Genomic DNA, 20242 nt, shown 5'->3' on the forward strand with positions numbered 1-20242 from the left:
CAGGTAGGTAAGGCACACCTTGGTCTTCCCTGACCTGAGCTTGAAATAGTCATTGCCCTCGAGGTAGTCTCCACCCACCAACCCTTCCCACTACGTAGTTTCTGCTGTGCCCACACACCACCTGGCAGTCACATCCACCCCCACAACGGCGCAGGGTTTCAGCCCTGGTGACAACAAGGGAAGTCAGGCTTTGCAGAAATGTGGTGTTTATTGGGAACCATCTGCCTGCACATCTCGTCTATGTGCGTGTGTGTGTTTGGTCACATTGAGGTCCGTGGCCAGTGATGCAATCAGACAGCCTTCGCCAGCCCCACACGGTTATTGGCCCTGTCAAAGATGCTGTAATACTCCCGGATGAAGACACCCCCCAGGATCCACTGCTGGGAACTATTGTCACCCTGGAAACCATTGGTTCAGAAGCCCTGGTCCTGGGGAAGGCAAGGCGGAGATGACGCTGGTCCCAATCCCATTTGCTGTGCCTAAAGATAGGCGTTTATACCCTACCCCCAACTCCTCCTCCTCTGTGACTTCATTTTATCCTTGAAATGACCTTCCCAGATAAACAAGTATTGGATTCATGTCTCAACAGATGAAGAAATTGAGATTCAAAAATTAAATGACATAATGCAGGATCACCGGGTAGGGTCCTGGCATCCTGAGTCCTGTTCCCTGCACTGGACCCCACTCCCCATCACTCATCCTCCCCAGCCCCTGCCTCCTGCTCTCAGCACCTACTGCCCTGATGACCAGCCAGAGCAGGCCTGGGGGTGGAGGTCAGTGGTCAGTGGGGCCAAGGGCCGGGCCCCACAAAGCCCAGGCTGGCTAAGCGAACCCTGCACAGAGCTCTAGGCCCCAGGACTTAGAAGTTTGAGCAGCAGAAGGCGGTTCCCATGGGGAGCTGTGGCCCTGCCTACCCCACCCTCCCTGACACCTTGGCGCAACGCCCCTGCTGTTCCCCATTTTTCCCAGGATGAGGCTGAAGTGGCCACAAATGAGGCCCCAGGACAACATGGCCACTCAGAAGGGCCGGTTGGTCCAAACGCATGCCCCTCCATTCTCTGTAGAGTCCATACCACTTCTTATCACCACCACCACTGCCTCACCAGGGCCTGACTGGGGGGTGGGGGAGGCAGCTGGTGAAGAAGAAGGGGCAGGAGGAGCCCGGGCTTCCCCCCTGAGACTCATACCTGGCTGGTGTAGGCGGAGGGTGTCAGGGGGTACTTCTTGCCGTGGATCTCAAAGACAACGGTGGACATGCTGCTCAGGTGCCTGCAGTCGATGTCAAACTAAAGAACCAAGGGAGGTCCTCTTAGAAGCGGCGAGGGTGGAAGCTGACTGGAAGAGGCCCAGAACCCCTCCTGCCATCCCATGATCCATGGGGCAGGGAGGGGGCCCTGCCCACACCTCCGACCACAGGGAGGCTCTCAGGGTGAGGCCCGGTCCCGAGACATGGTTCTCAAAAGAGCCACAGCGGTCATGAACCCAGGGGCAGACCCAAGCTTGGGACCCAGGGGGGTTGCCTCTGTGTCTCCGCGTCTAGGCCCAGCCAGAGCTCACAGGGACGCTGGGAGCACTTGGCTGTCGAGGGGAGAGGGACAGGCTCAGGGTGGAGGAGGAAGAAGGGGCACAGCACAGGCCAGTGTGTCAGGGAGGGCACCCCTCCCAGAGGAACGGGTGGTCAGACGGCAACCGCTCCAGGAGGCATGGGGGCTCCCACAGCAATACAGCCAAAGCCAAAGGCCCCAGCAGAGACCTCCAGAGAAACCCCAGCCTCAGCTGGGAAATGGGCTCCCTCACCACCTCTGCATCTTCTCGCTTGTGTGAAGGGGCCTCTACTTCAAGGGAACCTTGTGGGGCGGTGGGGCCTGGCCTCACCTCATCGTACTGGCCCGCAGTGGCTCCAATGGCCTGCTGGATGTTGAGGAGGTCACTGCCCGGCCCCACCAGCAGGAAGATGCCGGTGTCCAGGATGGCCTGACAGCCACCGTCACAGGCCATCACCATGCCATCGATGGTGACACTGCCGAGCGTATGCAGGACGGCCTCATCCAGCCCTCCCTCCCCAGGTCCTTCCTACCCTCCCCTGCCAGGATCCGAAGTAGGAAGGGAAGGCCCCCAGCCCTCAGCCCCTTCCCTGGGGCCCCTTCCTGGAGGCCCCAGTACTTTCTGAGCCCAGAGAAAAGATCTAAAACCATTTTCTTCCAATTCAGTGGCTAAATCGAAGACATCCCACTTTTCATGGGGCAGAAACTTCAATAAAACAACAAATTCACCCACATTAAGGGGTAGAACGAGTACTGTACTCATTGCCTGAGATCTGGTTTCAAGTTTTTGATCTGCCATTTACTTGCTGTGTGTCTCCAGCAAGTTACCCAACCTTTGTGTACTCAGGCTTCCCGTCTACAAAATGGGTACATTAATAACCCCTTCCTTGACTTCCTCCAGGGGTGGTCTTGAGGTTCAAACTCGATGTCAGTCCATTATAAAGTGGGGTTAATAGTAGCACCCACCTCATGGGGTCTCAGTGAGGAATAAATGAGACATATAATCATTCAGCACAGTGCCTAGCAGGCGGTAGGTGCCCCAGAAAAGCAGCTGGTCTTGTTCATAAAGTGCAGGTGAATGTGTGGCACTAGCACCGACTAAGGTCACCGACCTTGAAAGTGTCTAGTTCAGATTCTCAGGGGTAGTCTTACGAGCTACTGTGCTGCAGTCCTCAGAGTGTGGTGGCCTGACGCCCAGGCCCTCACATGCCCACACCTGGATCAGCCTCTGGCTGAGGCCCACACAGGGTGGCCGCTCACCCACCTGTCCGCAGTGAACTGCCAGTATTCTTGCACAGGCACGGGTATCCAGTGCAGGGAGCCCGTGTAGTAGGATGGGTCAATGGCCCCCAGCGTGAGCAGGCTCCCCTGGTCATTCCTGAAACCAAGGTGCAGCATGCTGTTTCAGCGAGGCTCGGAAAAGTGGTGCCCAGCCCCACCCTGGGGCCAACGCCACTGAGACCCAGCCCACCCTCCTCCGCCCCACCCCACCCTCCTCTGCCCCACCCCTAACCCACGCTTCAGATGAGGTCTCCAGCCTCCTCTGGCTCCTCCTCCGCTGGGCTTGCTCTGATGTCAGCGGCAGCAACCTTTCTTCTGAGCACTGCAGCCCGCAGCCCGACCCCAGAGGAAGTAACCCACCCCACAGGTCTTGGGACTGCCAGGCTGTGCCCCAGCCACCCTCTGGTGTACCCAGCTGTCTCCCTATGCCCCTACTCCCTGTCAGCTGCCACCCAGGGCTTTCTGCCTCCAGTAGGAAAGGGGATCTTCAACGGAATCTACACTTTGGATGGAAACTGCCAACCGAACGCAAATCCCCTCTGTTCCTCCTGGGGCCGTGTCTCACACATGGCTGGGAAACATACACTGTACCCACTCACTTCCGGAGCACTGCCCTGGGCTCCTAGAACTCATCCAGCCCATCCCAGCTCCCGGCTCTGGTGCACGCTTTCTCCCCAGACAACGCCCACTCCTCCCTCAGCAAAGCCTGCCCTGGCTGCCCTCAGCTGGGGCTTCTTCCCCTGTTATTCAGCCTCTGACACACCCAAATCTCCCCTGCAGCGCCCTATCACAACTGTTTGATTACCATAACGTGTATAATGGTGTGGTGTCTGCCTCTGCTGCTAGAATGTTAACTGCCAGTTTGTCTTATCTGCTGATGTGTCCCCATCTCTGGCAGAGCCCCTGCACATAGTAAGGGCCCGGTAAGTATCTTCTGAGTGAATAAATGCATGAGTGAATACACTAATTAGCTCCCAGCTGCCTTCCCCTGCCTCAGCCATCCAGCAGCTTCTCCTGGGGAGGGTCCATTTCTCTCCTCCCTGCCATCCTCCCCTCTGTCTGAGCCAAGTTGCATCATCACAGGATGCAGGGAGATAGAGTAGGAGGCGCAGGGTTGGGAGAGGGAGCCCCAGGCTCCAGGCCTGGCTCGGCCACCACCACTCAGGGTGTTGGTCCCTCCCCAAGCCTCAGCTTCCTCCCTAGTGAAAGGAGTAGGTTGGACTCCTTTGGAGTCAGCTGTAAAAGTCTGTGCATCTCAATGACATCAGCAAATGGTTATTGAGGCCCTGCTACTTTTGGGAAAAAGAACTTGAAAGCCCCTGTGCAGAGGTGGGATTGGGCTTTGTTTTTTGAATGCCAGAAAGGAAAGTTAAATTTTGGTCCAGTGAATTCTGACTGCATAAATGACTGTATCATGGGCCTTTGGACAAGAGGTTGGATGTGCCTGGAAAGGAGAAGGTTTGCTTGGATCTGGCGACTACCCTTGAGTTGCAGCGTCCCCGAGGAGTGGATACTCTCCTCAGCTGACAGTCCTTACAAGGACATCAAACTTAGGCCCCAGCTGGGCACAGTTTTAGGCCCAGCTGGGCTAAGTTTAGCTTAGGCCCCAGCTGGGCTCCTACCTGCTCATGTAGACTGAGAACAGGTCTTGGGCCACCAGGTGCCTCTGCATCATGTTGTCAAACATGGGCACTGACTACTCAGAGGCAAGAGAGGGACAGGCCAGCCCCAGGATCCCGTCAAACTCAGAGTAGGTGAAGATGTCGCCAGGATCCTGGGTGCTCAGGCCCACAGTCTGGTGGGAGGCCACAACGTTGGAGACCTGCAGGAGAATCATGTGGAGACCCTGAACTTTCTGCCCAGAGGCCTGGGTGCCTCAAGGGGGAAGAAATGGAAGGAGGGGGAAGATACTGAAGAGGGTTCTTGACCTCCAGCCCTCACCTGGGCTCCCACCCCCAGCCACACTTGGCCTCATCCTCCCACAAGCCCTGCAACCACTACTGGAATCAGCCTCAGAAGCAGACCTGGGTCCTAAACTAAAATCCTGCCCGGGTGGGACATGGGCCACCCCTGCCAGGGCAAAAAGAAATCTGGACAGAGAGGTGGGGCGTAAGCTAGGTGTGGGCCCCAAGTCCCGGCCCAAGTGGCCCCTGCCACACACGCCTCCTTGCCAGCTCTCCCCACTGTCAGAGCAGAGGCTGGGGGCGGGCAGCAAAAGTGACCTAGATAAGGAAATGAGAGCACAGAATAGAAAAAAAGCTGGTTGTTTACTGGCAAGAGTGACGGCTGAGGGAAAGACATACTCCAGGAAAGAACAGGCACCAGGGGTGCTCCTGCCTGGGTCCTGGGTGGGAGGAAGAGCAAGCTGGTGGCCGCGTCCTGGGCAGCTGCAGAATAGCACCTGCTGTCTCCACACCTGCTGAGTCAGACTAAGACAGGGCTTCCCTGGGCCGGGAAGGCAGGTGCGAGGGTGTGAGGTTGGGATGGTGGTTGGGGGAAGGGGGAGGCAGTTCATGCACCCTGGGGGATGTTGTGTGAGGAAGGCGCCTGAGCTCAGACCCTCGTGGTGGTGGCATTCAGAGCTGGCAGACAGGAGCACTGCCTTTGCTGGGTCTGCCAGCCTCTTGTGGCGGTGACTGAGAGCAGGGAGACTGCCTCTACCACAGGCTCCAAGATTTCTTGAAGAGGAACAGCCATGGCGAGGCAGAGGCAGAGGGACGCTTTCCACTCCGTTAGTGGAAAAGCTGGCAGAGCCACTCACATCCAGGTAGTTGGTCAGAGACTCGCTGGCCACCACCCCAGAGTTGGAGTGCCTCCAGCTGACCACATCATGGTGATTCCTCAGGAAGTCCTCCAGGAGCCCGTGCTCCTTCAGGGTCCTCCTCAGCGACTTCCCTTTGTGCAGAGGAACCCTGAGGAGATGGGGAAGAATTCGTAAGCAGGGTGTGCATCTCCCGCAGGCTGTCCAGCCTCCCAGAAGTGGGCTCCATAAAGCACTCCCTACCCTCTGTTCCCAGCCAGCTTTCTGATCAATGGCCCACTGACCCCAGGCCAATGGCTTTCAAACCTTTTAAAATCATAACTCAAAGTAAGAAATGTATTTTACATCAGTTCAAAAATCACTGCCTATCCTTACTAACTGCAGTGCACTCTCATATTTTCTACGGCTTTTCTCTTTTTCTAATGCTGGTGGAGACCCATTAGAGGTATTTTGCAACCCACTAATGAGTTTCGAAACCCATGGTTTGAAAGGCACTAAGCACATTATCACTCATTCAGTCACCAAATTCTTGCTGTGCCAGACACTGCACAGGGCATGGGGGACACAATATTGGAAAGGGCACCATCTCTGCCCGCCGGGAGCGCACTGTCTGCAGTAAAAAACGACGTCTCCCACATGCTGGCAAATGCTAAGACAATGATCTTGCCCTCTGCCAAGCCCCTTTCTCCACTCTCTGGATAGCTTTTACCCTAAGATGAGTGGAAAATTCTCAAAGTGTTTCTCAGCACAGAGCCTGGTCTCACAGGGGCCTCCTGAGGAAGCTTGAGTTTTAGATGATGGAGGCAGATCAACAGTGGAGAGATCAAGAGAGGAAATTCAGAAGCTGGTTCTAGACCTGGCGCTGCCCTATCTGTGTCAACTTGGGTGACTCCCCAAAGCCCTCTGAGCTTCAGCTCCCTTAGGTTAACCCCTTCCTTTCTAGCCGTTCTCCTGGCCCTGCCTTTGACTAGCCCTGTGGCTTAACCTCTCTGGTCCTTAGTTTCCTCTCCTGTAGATAGAAGTAGAACTTGGTGATTCCCACGGTCCCGTGTACCCCTAAGAATCGCGTGGTCCTCCTCTGTGAGACTGCTGAGATGTGCTTTGAGAGCCATACAATGGCAGCTGTTCACATCCCAAGTGCTGGGGCAGATAGCGCCCCTGGGACCTGGAGGAACTTTATTTTCAGGACTGCCACAAAGATTCCTGGCCAGTTGAAGGCACTCTGACCCCTTTTCAGGGATCCAGATTTCTCAGGGTGGGATCGGAGCTTCTCTGTGCTCAGGATTTGACCAGACTCAAACCTGAGCACCTGCAGATTACTGTGTGATGTCATGGCGAGAGTGCAAGTCCACCAGAGGCCGAGTCCAAGCTCCTCCATTACTAGTCATGCAGCCTCAGACAGCTCAGGGACCCTCCTTAGAAACCCTTCCTAAACAACAGTGTCTCCTCTGTAAAATGCAAATGATAATATCTACTTAATCCATGAGGATTTGTGGCTTAGTGGAGTGCTTGGCACCTAGGAGCAAACGGCTCAATCAATGTCAGTTATTATTTTGGGAGGAGAACCTGGGATCTTCACCCACAAAGACTTAGTATAATAGAGAACTTTATTTTGTTTAAGAAATGCATATATAGCTCTTACAGTGTGCACTGTTTGAAGCCTTTTTTAAATATTAACTCTCCTCACAACATCCCTATGAGATGGACACTACCATTATTCAAATTTTATGAACAGAGGAGGAAACTGAGGCATAGAGAGTTAAGTTAGTGATGCAGCTGGGGATCAAACCCCAGGCAGTTTCACTCCAGAGCCAGGCCCTATTCCCCCAGTTGCCCATCTGGCTCCCTGTTCTTTTCACCACACTGTGAAGTGCTGGAGTAAACAGAAGCAAAGGTCCCAGCATGCAAAGGCAAGACTGACAGGGAGCTGTTGAACTTGCAGCACTTCTCCCAAGACTCCCTGGGGGAGCAATGGCTGGAAGACCAAGGACAGACCTCCCAGAGAGGACGACGAGATGCCCTTGCCCTCCCCTGGGCTCTGATGTTCACCTGGTGATGGCATTGACCTTGGAGAGAGCAAAGACTGCAAGGAGCACCACGAGGCACCTCATCCTGGCCCGCAGGCTGGCCACTGCTCCAGCCAGAGCCCGCTCCACAGCCTTCATAGAGGGAGCCAGGTGTCCTGTGGCTGGAAGCCCAGACTTCAGAGATAGCTCCTGACTGTAGGTCACTCCACAAATACAGTGAGAAAGTGCTTAGGATACCTAAGAACCATGCTGATAAGGACCACTCACACTGAGTCAGGCCATTTGTGGCCCTTATCAGCATGGGTCTTAGGTATTCTGAGTGTTATCTCAGAATATCTGTATTCCAGGGACTTCAAAGTTGAAAGATATACATGCTTGGTCTTCAGGCTGAGAAATGTCAACATAGGCCTCTCTGACCTGCTCCCCACTTGCAGACGGGACTTCTCGAGCCAACACAGGGGACGCGTTGCCAGAAATGTGTTCCATGTTCCACCTTATGCTCTGTAAGAGGCCTGTTCCCCGCAGATCCCACTCCAGCCTTATATGCCTCTCCTCCTGCGATCTGACAACACCGGAAGCTGGTAGCCGGCCCTATCCGTGAATCTGCCCCCAGCCCAGTTTTCCAGTGGCAGGGGGACTCGGTCTTCCCCCAGAGTGGCATCTGTGGCAGAGAGGAATTGTTCGTTCTGTCATCCCCGTGAGTGGAGCTTGGGGTTTAGCGCACAGAGCAGGTGTGGCCTCCACTCCCACAGAGCACAGTCTAAGAGAGAAGGCAGGCCCGAGGCACAGGCACCCCTAGGGACACAGGCCCTGTTCCACGGTGGAAGGGTGCTGAGGAGGGGAGGGGTAAATCGATGCCACATCACAATGGCATTGGAAGAACAGGGCAGGGCTGAACCAGGAAGGCAGACAAGTGCCCCCGCATAGAAGAAGGGAAATACGGCAGTGATAGGGCAGGGAACAGCTCAGGCCAAGACTCAGCCTCTGAGTCCCATTGGAGTGTGCAGACAGAGCCCCTCAGAAGCACATGTGCAGGGGTGTGTTGAGTAGAGACCCCTAGAGTCTAGGCCAGAGATTCTCTGAGGCTTGTAGCCAGAGAGAGAGTCAGGATAAGAAGGAAAACAAAGGCTGTGGCCATGAAGCTGATGGAGAAGATCGTGTTCCAAGGACCAGGGGAGGCTAACGCTGGCAAATCAGGACCGTGTAAGGGTTAGGTCGGCAAAATAGGAAGGCAAGGGCTTCAGGTCCATGGGAGAGTAGGAGAGCACGATGCCAGCCGCCCAATGCCTGGCAGGACAGATGTCCACGTGGAGAGGGAGGCCTGGTGGGGATGTAAGAAAGGGCAGGCAGGAGCAGCCAAAGAGGCTGGCATGTGGAAAGGGACAGGCTCTGGAGTTGCATACATTTGATTTGCAAGGGCCTCAGGAGGGAGACTTAGTAGGCCAGTCAACAGAACTGATGTTTTGTAGCAGAATTAGGAATGTGGCGAGACCTGATCCCCGCCATGGCAATGCCTCCCGCCCTGCCGCATCCCTTCACAAAGCTGATGGCCAGGTCCCCAGAAGGCCAGGACACTGCCACTCCCCATGCCCTGGGAAGTGACCACAAACACATCCAGCTGTCTTGTGGCACCCACCCTCCCCAGATGCCAGGAGCAGAGATCAAAGTCAACGCTAAATAGCACAGCTTGCTTCCCGATTTCTTCCCTGAGGAGGCCGCCCTGCCAAGCCAGGGCCTGCATGCCCCACATTGATGGCCCTGCCTCTGAGCAGTGCTTCCTGCCACACCAGCACCAAATGTGATGTGCTCAAGGAATAGTAGTTTCTCAAGGAATGTTTGGTTAAGCAAATGAATGAGTGCATGGCCTTGCCACTACTTTTGAGAAGCAGCCGAAGAAGTAGCAGGTGACATCCTTATGATGTCCTGCATACAAGGAGATGGCGGCTCAGAGAGGTCAAAGGTTTGGCCTGTAATGAAGACAGAGCTTGGAACTGTCCTGAGACTCCTAGTCTAACACACTGCACACTACACCACAGGCTCAATGTGTTTACAATATCAGATGTGAAGGCAGCTCTGCTTCAAGCTCACTCCTCCCCACCTCTGGGCACCCCTGCAGCATCTAGGGCTAGGGTTCTCTGGGATTAGCAAGATCAGGAGGAAGAAGGGCTGCACCACTCTGCCTCATGTCACCAGTGACCCAACCTGAACCCAGCAACAAAGTCTCCTGAACAAAGACCCTGGACATCAGGCTCAGCCAACTCTTCCACTGGAAGGTGATTCTCAAAGCCAAGAATCAAAGATCCCTTAGCACTGGTTGCTCTGTGTTTGTTCACAAGATTGGAATCAGTCTAACAGCATTCAGCTGCACACTATTAAGAACCCTGACCCAGAGAGCACAAAGCATTAGGAGAGCTTATCCCGGCAGGCCAAGAACTGCAAAAACTTTTAGGGTGCAGGGAAGGTCATGTGATAGAATTAAGAAGAGTCAAAGAGACCCAAGTTTATATTCCAGCTCCACTTTTTATTAGCTGGGTGACTTGGAAACGTAGTTAAGCATTCTAAACTTCTGTTTGCTCATCTGTGAAATGGAGCTTTTTAAAGGAGTAAATGCATAGTGTCTGACACTAAGTAAATATACCATAAATATTATAGATTTTTAGTGGGCTGAATAATATTCTGAGTCTTCCTTATGTAGAAAGTCTGTTTTCTGCTTTCTCTTTATCTCATGAAAGGAAAAGCCTGCTCTGCCTTTCTTTGCCTCACAAAAGGTGTGTGCAGAGCAGAAAGCAGAAGTCGCCTGCAGGGTTTTCAGGGCACTGTTGCCTGAAACCTAAGCCCATGTGAGAACCCAAGGCTCCTTGGAGGATGCAGAAGGAAGAAGCAAGAGAGACAGGCAGGTCTTGAGTGGCAGGGCCTTGAGCCCTGCTCCATGGTGGTAGCCCAGGGAAGTGGAAAGCCCAGAGAAGAGCGGCTGTGTGGCCTGTCTGGGGGAGTATGACTAAGGCACCTTCCAGAAGATTGGGTTGGCCCAGACAGGGCATGGAAACAACGGGGGCTGGGGCAGGGACAACAAAGACCTGGCATGCTGGAGAGTCACCTGGATCAAAACACAACAATGGGGCATTGACAAAAATGACCAAGATTTATTTTCCTCTCAACCTTGGGGAGGAAGGCAGGGATAGGCAGGAGGGTCAGTGGGGGAGGAAGGGAGGGATGCACCACCAGCCTGACTCAGCAACAAACTCTCCTGGACGATGGCCCTGGATGCCAGACTCCGCCACCCCTCGCTGTGCTCTTGGAAGATGGGGGCACACTGCGGAAATTCAATTGATTTACAAAAGACAAAAAGACCTGCTGCTCTGTACACACCTGAGATTTGCACTAGCGCCATGAGCTTGTAACTCTCACATTTTACAGATGAGGAAATAGGACCGGAGATTGAGGTGAGTCATTCAGAGTCACGCAACTGTAGTCATTTGTGAGTCATATTTATAGAAAGCCAAACACATGCCCAGCACTTGATACTCTTATCTTTGATCCTTACATGACCCTCTCAGTATCTCTGCCTCGAGCCTTTGGAAGAGGAAAATGAGACACTTAGAAGTAACTTGCTCAAGGTCACACCACTTTGTAGTTGACCGAGGACTTGAGCCCAGGATGGTCACACATGCACTCCCAGGGGCTGTACTCCCTGCCACCTGGCCCCCTGCAGCACATGGCATCATCTCATTGGACTTCCTCCTGAAGCGCTTTTCACAGTGGGGTCACGCATTAGATCCTTCCATCTCCCATCCAATTATGGGATCCTTAGTCTCTGTGTCCATAGCAAATTCATAGAAGATGCTCAAGAAATTGACTTGAATTGGCTTTATTGGCGCTCATATTTGAGTGGAGATCAGAAGTGGAGATCAAGGTGTTACAGTAGGTAGCTAGCGAGGTATGAGTACGGCAGAAGACTCTCCACACACACATCAGGAGTGTTTGGTGACCATCAGGCTGTTGTTAACTGTCTCTCTAAAGTAATAATTGCTCACAGCCAGCACCAGCAATAGGCAGTCTCCTAGTTGATAGGAAACACCTGGAACTGGTGATCAGCAGCTTCCCAATAAGCTCTCAGGAGTCAGGAGAAATAATGCAAGATCCCGGAAGTATGCCAACGTATAAAACCCCAAGTCACGAGGTCAAGCCACGCATTTGGTCTCAAGTCTGTTTGGCCCTCTTCCAAGAGTACTTTCCTTCCTTTCCTTACTGCACTAAAGCTTTTTAGTAAACTTTCTCTCCTGCTCTAAAACTTACCTCGGTCTCTCCTTCTGTTCTTTCGCCCCTCAGTTGAATTCTTTTTTCTGGGGAGGCAAGAATTGAGGTTGCTGCAGACCTGTACAGATAACTACCACTGCGAACAAAACGGGGTGTCCCTGGGCACCGATTTGTTATAGCCACTTTGTGGGTCAGTCCCCAGGCTCAAGGAATCTAGACCAAGGGGAGTCATCCCCCTCCAGCACCAGGTAACCAGTGATGAAACCTTACCGTGGCTTTTCTAAAAACTTGTTAGAATTTTTAGAATTCTGCAATTAGCAAAAGATGACTGAATCGTGTCCACACTTGAAAAGCCTCAGAGCCTGAAGGAGACTAAGGGGCCCTGGGGCATACTGTAGGACAAATAGAGAGCAATGGCTCAAGTGGAAGAGACCCCGGGAGGTGGAGACCTAACAAGCATCACCCTGCACGTTTGTAGAAATCCCCACCCTTCTTCTTCCTCCCAGTGAAATGGCCCCTGTGCGTGGTGTAATGGCCTGTCCACGTGCCGAGGTCAGCAGAACATTTGGGTGAGAATAACTCCCAGCCGCCATACCTGCACAGTTATTTGTTCTGCATTAAGTGGCCTGAGCCCTGGAAACCTCTGCTCAATGCATCATGGAATTGCCAAGCCCTCTTGGGAGAAAGAATGGGGCGTGGGCCCCACCCTGCTCATGGAAGAGCATATTCTTAGTTCTGAGAAATAGCAATAGTGAAACCCATTCCTGGTTCCTGAATGGGAACCATGCAGGTCTCTGGGCAGGGAGGGCGGCACCCAGCAGAGAGAAGCCCATAGGTTGGTCAACCAGCACCTCATCAGGCCACTCCCATCTCAGGAGCTTTTACCAGCAGAGACCTGCAGACCAAGCTCCTGACCACCAGGAGTCTGGCCCTATCCACTTTCCCAGCCTCATCTCTGCAGCTTCCCAGACAGGAACAGGCACAAACACTCATCATGCCTCAATCATGACACGCATGACCCTGTCTCCACACTCTGCTCAGTGCTTCATTGAGATTGGAACACCCTCCCCACCTCCTCTCCATCTTGGAGAAACTTACCTAATACTCTTTTATTCGTTTCAATGTGACATGCAACTTCTCTCCTCACTGTGCTTTTACCTATGCTATACCTTTTACCTATGCTCTAATGCCCTTCTCTCTATTTTCTGCCTACCCAACTTCTTCAAGATTCTGCTCAAAAGATATATCCTATGGGCTGGGCATGGGCTCAGTGGCTCACGCCTGGAATCCCAACAATTTGAGAGACTGAGGCAGGAGGATCATTTGAGCCCAGGAGTTCAAGAGCAGCCTGGGAAACATAATGAGACCCCATCTCTGTTGTAAATAAATACAGAAATAATTTTAGAAAATGGTATGTCCTGTGTGAAGCCTTTTCTTATATCGCCTATGAGATCAATTAGGAACAGGTTTGGCTGCAAGTAATTGAAAATCTGACTACGGTGGTTTAAATAGCAGTTTATTTTTCTCACAGAACAAGAAGTCCAGAAAAATATGGAATTGGTTCAATGGACACCACTACAATTCATTTGGCCTTTTCCTTATGGCTGTAAATGGCTGTTACAGCACCAAACATCACATCCCATCTCAAAGCAAGAAGAAGGGGAAGTGGGAAGACACAGTACCAGCAGACTGCTCATGCCTGATGAACTTCATTTTATAGCTCCCAGCTACAAGGTAGGCTGGAAAACTGAGGATTGCACTTTTTTGTCTGTATAGTGGAAGCAGACAATCAGGTGCTGTTGAGCCCACCCACATTGTCTGCAGTAACCACCCACGCCACCACCAGCACAGTTTGCTCCTCGGTCTGGGATGTTCTCAGAGTGCTTATCTCACTGCTGAGTGATGGCTTACACATCAGCCTCCCTCTGGACTAAGAATTCAAGGGTATGAATTTTGTCTGAATTATCTCTGTAACTCTAAACACCTAGAACAATGCCTAACCTACAATAGGCACTCAGTAAATGTTAAATTCATCCTCCCATTCACTCAACAGCTATAGACAGAGGTAAGCAAATGAGGCCATAGAACTTCCTTCCCAAAAGAGGTCTCCAGTGGCCAAAATCAGGGAGTAAGTGCCCAGGTGACCCATGTATGAACAGTCAGTGGCCTGTGGCCCACCACAGCTATACCTCCTCCTCTCTGCCAATGAGGTCACCTGGCCCTTGTGCCAAGCACTAAGCATGTAGAGGTGAGTAAGTTCCTCTCCCTGCCCTGAGGGAGCCTGTAGTCCAGTGGAACACACAGACATGTAGGCAACTAAGTATAATTCAATGCATGAGTCCTTTTCTTGGCTTATGGACCAGTGCCACTGGGGAAGGGAGAGTAGAGCACTAGACACCATGAGGAAGGGCAGGGAGCTTCACCCAGGGATGAGCTGGTATATTGACCATGTTCTCTGATTTTCCATATTCTTGATGCCCTGGCATCTGCGGCCTTAATCCTTGACAGACTGCCCCTCACAGGACTAGCTAATTCCTAGGGATGGCAAATGACTCCCTTGTGAGCGTGTCTTTGATATACAAACCAACCCACCCAGAGCCCACACCCCCAACCCTCTCCTTTATCAAACTCTCAAAGAGCAAGCCAATTTTCTCCCTGCCCTAAACCACCCCAGGGTCAAATACCACTCCTCTAGCCCAGAGTCCGCTGAAATTACTCAAACTATACAATTCTAAGCTTATTCAGAATACCTACCCTGCGTCACCCATTCCTTCACGTAACAATGCAATAAAGGCTCTATGTCACACTTTCCTTTCCCTTGACCATCCCGGACAACTCTCCCACAACCTCCACCTCCTGACTGACCCCAGTGCTTCCCCATGTGGCCCTACATGCCTCCTATGCCTAGGGGTCTGTACGTACAAACTTCTTCCTTCATGACAATCATGTCCCTGTCTGCATGTCCTACCATACCTAATTAAAACAAACCCCAGGTATAAATTTCAGAACAGCTGGCTAGAAGGAATATAATGGGGCTGGTCCTGGGGAGAAGCTAGCACATCCCTGGGCAGATCTAGCCAGGAAACCCAGCTGACAGGTGCTGCACTGATCAAGGTAACACTGAGATGCTGACTTAGATACAGAGCGAGAGATGAGATGATCCCTGGGAGATCCTCCTGCCCCTAGTCTGGACCCTCTTTGATGCTCCCAACTTGAGAACTAGACATTAGTTTCATGATGCTCCTGTCACCAATATTTCAAGATAATTTGGGAAGTGGTGAGGAGAGATTCAGCTGCTCCCTTAGCAAGGCATCAAGCTTGATCACATAACAGTGAATGTTGGCAAGCACTGCCGCTGACCAGGCAGCATCCTAAGCCCTTTATATGTATAAAATCACTTCTTCCCAGTCACAGACCACCACAATCCTGTAATTGAGGTACTATCTGTCTCATTTTAAGGGAAGTGAAGCACAGATCCATTCAATAACCTGCCCAAGATCACACAGTCAATAAAGGGCAGGCCCGGGATTCAGACTTAGGCAGCATGACTCTAGAATGAGTGCCCTGAATGGCGACAACACGAAGTCGGGGCTGACGCTTGCAGCTTTGTTACTGCAGTGCCCAGCAGGCACCGCGGAGATGGGGGCAGATGTCTGGAAGCAGAGGAGGTGATGAGTGGAAAGCAGGAGATGAAGGCTACTTTCTTCCTGGGCAGCCACTGGCGGGACCAGGCTTTGCTCTCTCACCCAGGGTGCGGTGCAGAGTCTCCACAGGACTCCACCACAGGGAGGAAGACCGAGGCTACCCAGCCTCCTGGCTGCTGGCCATGGCTCTAGCCCCCTCTTGCCTGTGTGTCAAGAGAGAATCCAAAACAAGTTTCCTTTTGCTCTAAAGGGCATGATTAGGACAATTGACAAAATAGTCTAGATCAGATGATAGTATTGTTCTGATGTTAATTTCCTGACTTCTATATTTGTACCAATTTTCATGTTAATATTTACAAGAAAATATCCTTGATTTGGGAGGAATACTGAAGTAAAGAGTATTATGTCAGGCCGGGCACAGTGGCTCATGCCTGTAATCCCAGCACTTTGGAAGGCTGAGGTAGGTGGATCACTGAGGTCAGGAGTTCAAGGCCAGCCTGGCAAACACAGTGAAACCCTGTCTCTACCAAAAATACAAAATTAGCCAGGTGGGGTGGCAGCTGCCTGTAATCCCAGCTACTTGGGAGGCTGAGGCAGGAGAACTGATTGAACCAAGAAGCGGAGGTTGCAGTGAGCTGAGACTGTGCCATTGCACTCCAGCCTGGACAACAAGAGTAAAACTAAGTCTCAAAAAAAAAAAAACAAAAAGAGTATTATGTCTGTAACTTGCTTCCTAAAAGATCCAGGGGAAGAAAAACATACATATATCTTCTATATAACTTATATAGATGTGTGTTTTCTTTATACATATATATAAAATATAGATAATTATATATTTTATATATGATACTTGTTTTCTTTTATACATAAAATATATAAATATATTATATATTATAATACGTATTTTAATATCTAGAGACAGTAAGAGAGGAAAAGGAGGGGGGGAAGGGGAGAGGGAGGAATAGCGGACAGAAAAATAATGCAAATGCGGTGAGGTGTCAACATTACCGATATTTGGGTTAAGGTATGTAGGGACTCTTTCTGCAAGGTTGAAATTATGTCTAAATAAAAAGATTTTAAAGATTGAGATAATCCAAAGACCTCTCCAAAACCGTATTTATAAATATGACACATGCCACCCAGCATGTCCAGAGGGAAGAAGGTGGAAACTAGACAGGGACAGAGCTGGTTACTCACAGCCCAGGGCCCGGCTCTGGAAACAGGCATGTGGATTTGGATTCACTGGGGGCTGCAGGGAAGTGGGGTTAGCAGACAGGTCCTAAATCCCATTTCGGAGTATTTTTCAGGTAGGAAGGTAAAAAGAAGAGAAAAGCAGAGTGGGAGAGAGGAGGATGGGGTGAGAAGTTTCTGTGGTAGGAAGCAGGTCCCTTCCAACTTTGTCCCCACCACCACGCAACACCTAGGCACCGTGACTGGACAGGGCAGTCCTAAAATGGGATGACGAAGAGGGACATGCCGAACACGAGCCCTCTGCAGGACAATGAGGCATTAGCACTGCGTCACACATCTTGAGATCATGAACGATTTGTTTTGTAAACCCAGTTTGTGCTGGGCGCAGTGGCTCATACCTGTAATCCTACCACTTCCGGAGGCAGAAGCAGGTGGATCACTTGAGCCCAGGAGTTCAAGACCAGCCTTGGCAACATGGTGAGACCCTGTCTGTAGAAAAAATACAAAAATTAGCCGGGAGTGGTGATGCACGCCTGTAATCCCAGCTACTCAGGAGGCTGAGACTGAGGGAGGATTGCTTGAGCCAGGGAGGTAGAGGCTGCAATGAGCCAAGATGGCACCCACTCCAGCTTGGGCAATAGAGCAAGACCCTGTCTCAAAAATAAAGAAAGAAAGTTGTAAGGAATCGCTTAGTATTTGGGAAGGAAAACTTGTTCAAAATCTAATGTTTAAGATCTTCATAATATTAGATTTGGTGAGGTCTTGATATGACACCAAAAGCACAAGAAACAAAGGGGAAAATAGATAAATTGGACTACCTCAAAATTAAAAAACGTTTGTGCATGAAATGATACACATCAACAAAATGAAAAGGCTACCTGTGGAATGGGGGAAAATGTTTGCAGATCATATATCTTATAAGGGCTAATATCCAGAATATGTAAAGAACTTCTACAATTCAACAACAACAACAACAAAAAACAAATAACTTGATTTTTTCTTTTTTTTCTTTTTTTTTTTTTTGAGAGGGAGTCTTGCTGTGTTGCCCAGGCTGGAGCACAGTGGTGTCTACTTGGCTCACTGCAACCTCTGCCTCCCAGGTTCAAGTGATTCTCCTGCCTCAGCCTCCCGAGTAGCTGGGATTACAGGTGCCCACCACCACACTCGGCTAATTTTTGTATTTTTAGGAGAGACAGGGTTTCACCATCTTGGCCAGGATGGTCTTGAACTCCTGACCTCTTGATCCACCCACCTTGGCCTCCCAAAGTGCCGGGATTACAGGCATGAGCCACTGTGCCTGGCCATAACATGATTTTTAAATGGGCCAATGACTTGAATAGAAGTGATTTCTTCAAAGAAGAGATACAAATGGCCAAGAAACATGAAAATTTGCTCAACATCGCTAATTATTAGGGAAATACAAATCAAGACCACAATGAGATATCACATCACACACATTAGGATGGCAGCTATCAAAGGAAGGAAGGAGGGGAGGAAGGAAGGGAAGTGAGGGAGGGAAGGAGGGAAGGAAGGAAAAGAAGGAGGGAGGGAAGGAAAAAGGGAAGAAAGGAAAGGAGAGAAAACAACAAGTGTTAGCAAATACACACAGAAACTGGAAACCTTGTATATTGCTGGTATGCACGTGACACGGTGCAGTCATTATGGAAAACGGTACAGCAATTCCTCAAAAAATTAAAAGTAGAACACTGTATGATTCAACAATCCCCCTTGTGGGATTCTTCAGTTCACTCAGATGAATTGAAAGCTGGGTCCCAAAAAGATATTTATTTGTACACCCATGTTTGTAGCAGCATTATTCACAATAGCCAAAAAGTAGGATCAAGTGTCCCTCCACAGAGGAATGGATAAACAAAATGTGGCGTGTGTGTATGTCTGTGCATGTGTATGTGTGTATACATATATATGTATATGAATATTATTCAGTCTTAAAAAGAAAGGACATTCTAACACATGCTACAAAATTGATGAATCTTGAAGATGCTATGTTAAGTGAAATAAGCCAGTCACAGAAAGACAAATACTGTATGATTCCGCTTATATGACGCACACAGAGGAGTCAAATTCAGAGACAGAAAGTAGAATGGTGGCTTCCAGGAGCTGGGAGCAGGGAGAGAATGGGGATTTATTGTTTAATGGGTGCAGAGTTTCAGTCTGGGAAGATGAAAACGTTCTGGAAATGGATGGTGGTGATGTTTGCCCAAGAGCATGAATTTACTCAATGCTGCTGAACTATACCCTTAAAAATGGTTAAAATGGTAACTTCTATGTCATGTATGCAACACAGTAAAAAATAGGTTTACTTGTAAATAACAACAAATACACTCTTGTGAACCAAATATCATAAACTATAATCTAATGAATGGAAGGAATATGCACCTTTTGAAAACTCAGAATACTAAGAGGGACAACTTCAGGTTTTACGTTCTCTCTTTGAACATCTGCAAAACTCACTCCTCCCTGGCATGGGTTCCGGGGGCCTGGTCACTGTGAAAAGGGGAGGGACAGGGTCTGAGTCATGGGGTTTTCAGGACTAGAGGTGACCTTGGCAATGTCTCTTACACAGCCCTGGGTCCCTGAGTGCCCATTGTGTGCTCAGCGCCCCTGCTCTGCCCTTGTGGCAGTCATCCCTCCCAGCCTCAGCGTCATCATCTGGAAACATCTTCTACCTTATAGGATTTTTGTGATGATCAATGAGGCCATGCAAGGTGCCTGGCAATAGCAGGCACTTGATGAATGCAAGCTCTTATTATTCTCCTCTCATCTAATCATCAACAAGAGCATGCAGGGTAGTTGCTATTATCTATATTTTGCAAATGAGAAAAATGAAGCTTAAAGAAGTTAAGATGTTACTCAGCTCCAAGATCAGAACACAGTGTTGCTAGGATTTCAATCCAGGACCCGTTCAATTCCAAAACCCATGATCCTTCTACCCCAGCCTGCTCAGACCTCATTTCACAGATGAGAAACATGAGGCTCATTGACACTGGCAAGAGTGAAAGCCCAGATGACCACAGGGGCTAGGCAGGTAATGGAAAAGGGTATGTTAGCCGATGTTAAAAAAAAAAAAAAATCACCTGCCAGAGATTCTACCAAATTATATCCATTTTTACTAAACTAAGGGGTAGGCATGTAACATCATATAGGCCTACAAAATACTAGAGATTGTGCTTTAAATTTTAAATTTAGAAATAAATGTTGAAAAATAATTTTAGGAGAAACCAGATCAAAAAAGAAAAAAAAATGCAATTCAATTCTCTTCCAAATTGTTCCATTTTACAGGTCTCCCTGTGTTGCCCAGGCTGGTCTCGAATTCCTGGCCTCAAGCAATCCTCCACCTCAGCCTCCCAAAGTGCTGGGATAATAGGCATGAGCCATGAGGCCCAGTGTCCTTCCAATTTTTTTTTTTTTTTTTCCAGAGAGTCTCGCTCTCTTGCCAGGCTAGAGTGCAGTGGCGTGATCTCGGCTCACTACAACCTCTGCCTCCCTGGTTCAAGTGATTCTCCTGCCTCAGCCTCC

The 20242-nt window shown here is 50.3% G+C and overlaps 1 protein-coding gene across 1 annotated transcript; it reads right to left on the bottom strand.

The window, feature by feature from the left end:
* Positions 1–242: 242 nt before the first annotated feature.
* LOC105479236 (chymosin-like) lies at positions 243–7697 on the bottom strand. Its single transcript, XM_011737158.2, is given in 7 exon segments — positions 243–428; positions 1188–1286; positions 1876–2020; positions 2809–2922; positions 4448–4647; positions 5587–5737; positions 7636–7697. Coding segments are annotated over 7 exon segments (909 nt in total). The 3' UTR covers positions 243–290.
* Between the last annotated feature and the right edge of the window lie 12545 nt (positions 7698–20242).

Source organism: Macaca nemestrina, chromosome 1, assembly GCF_043159975.1.
Source record: "Macaca nemestrina isolate mMacNem1 chromosome 1, mMacNem.hap1, whole genome shotgun sequence".
NCBI classification, from domain to species: Eukaryota; Metazoa; Chordata; class Mammalia; order Primates; family Cercopithecidae; genus Macaca; species Macaca nemestrina.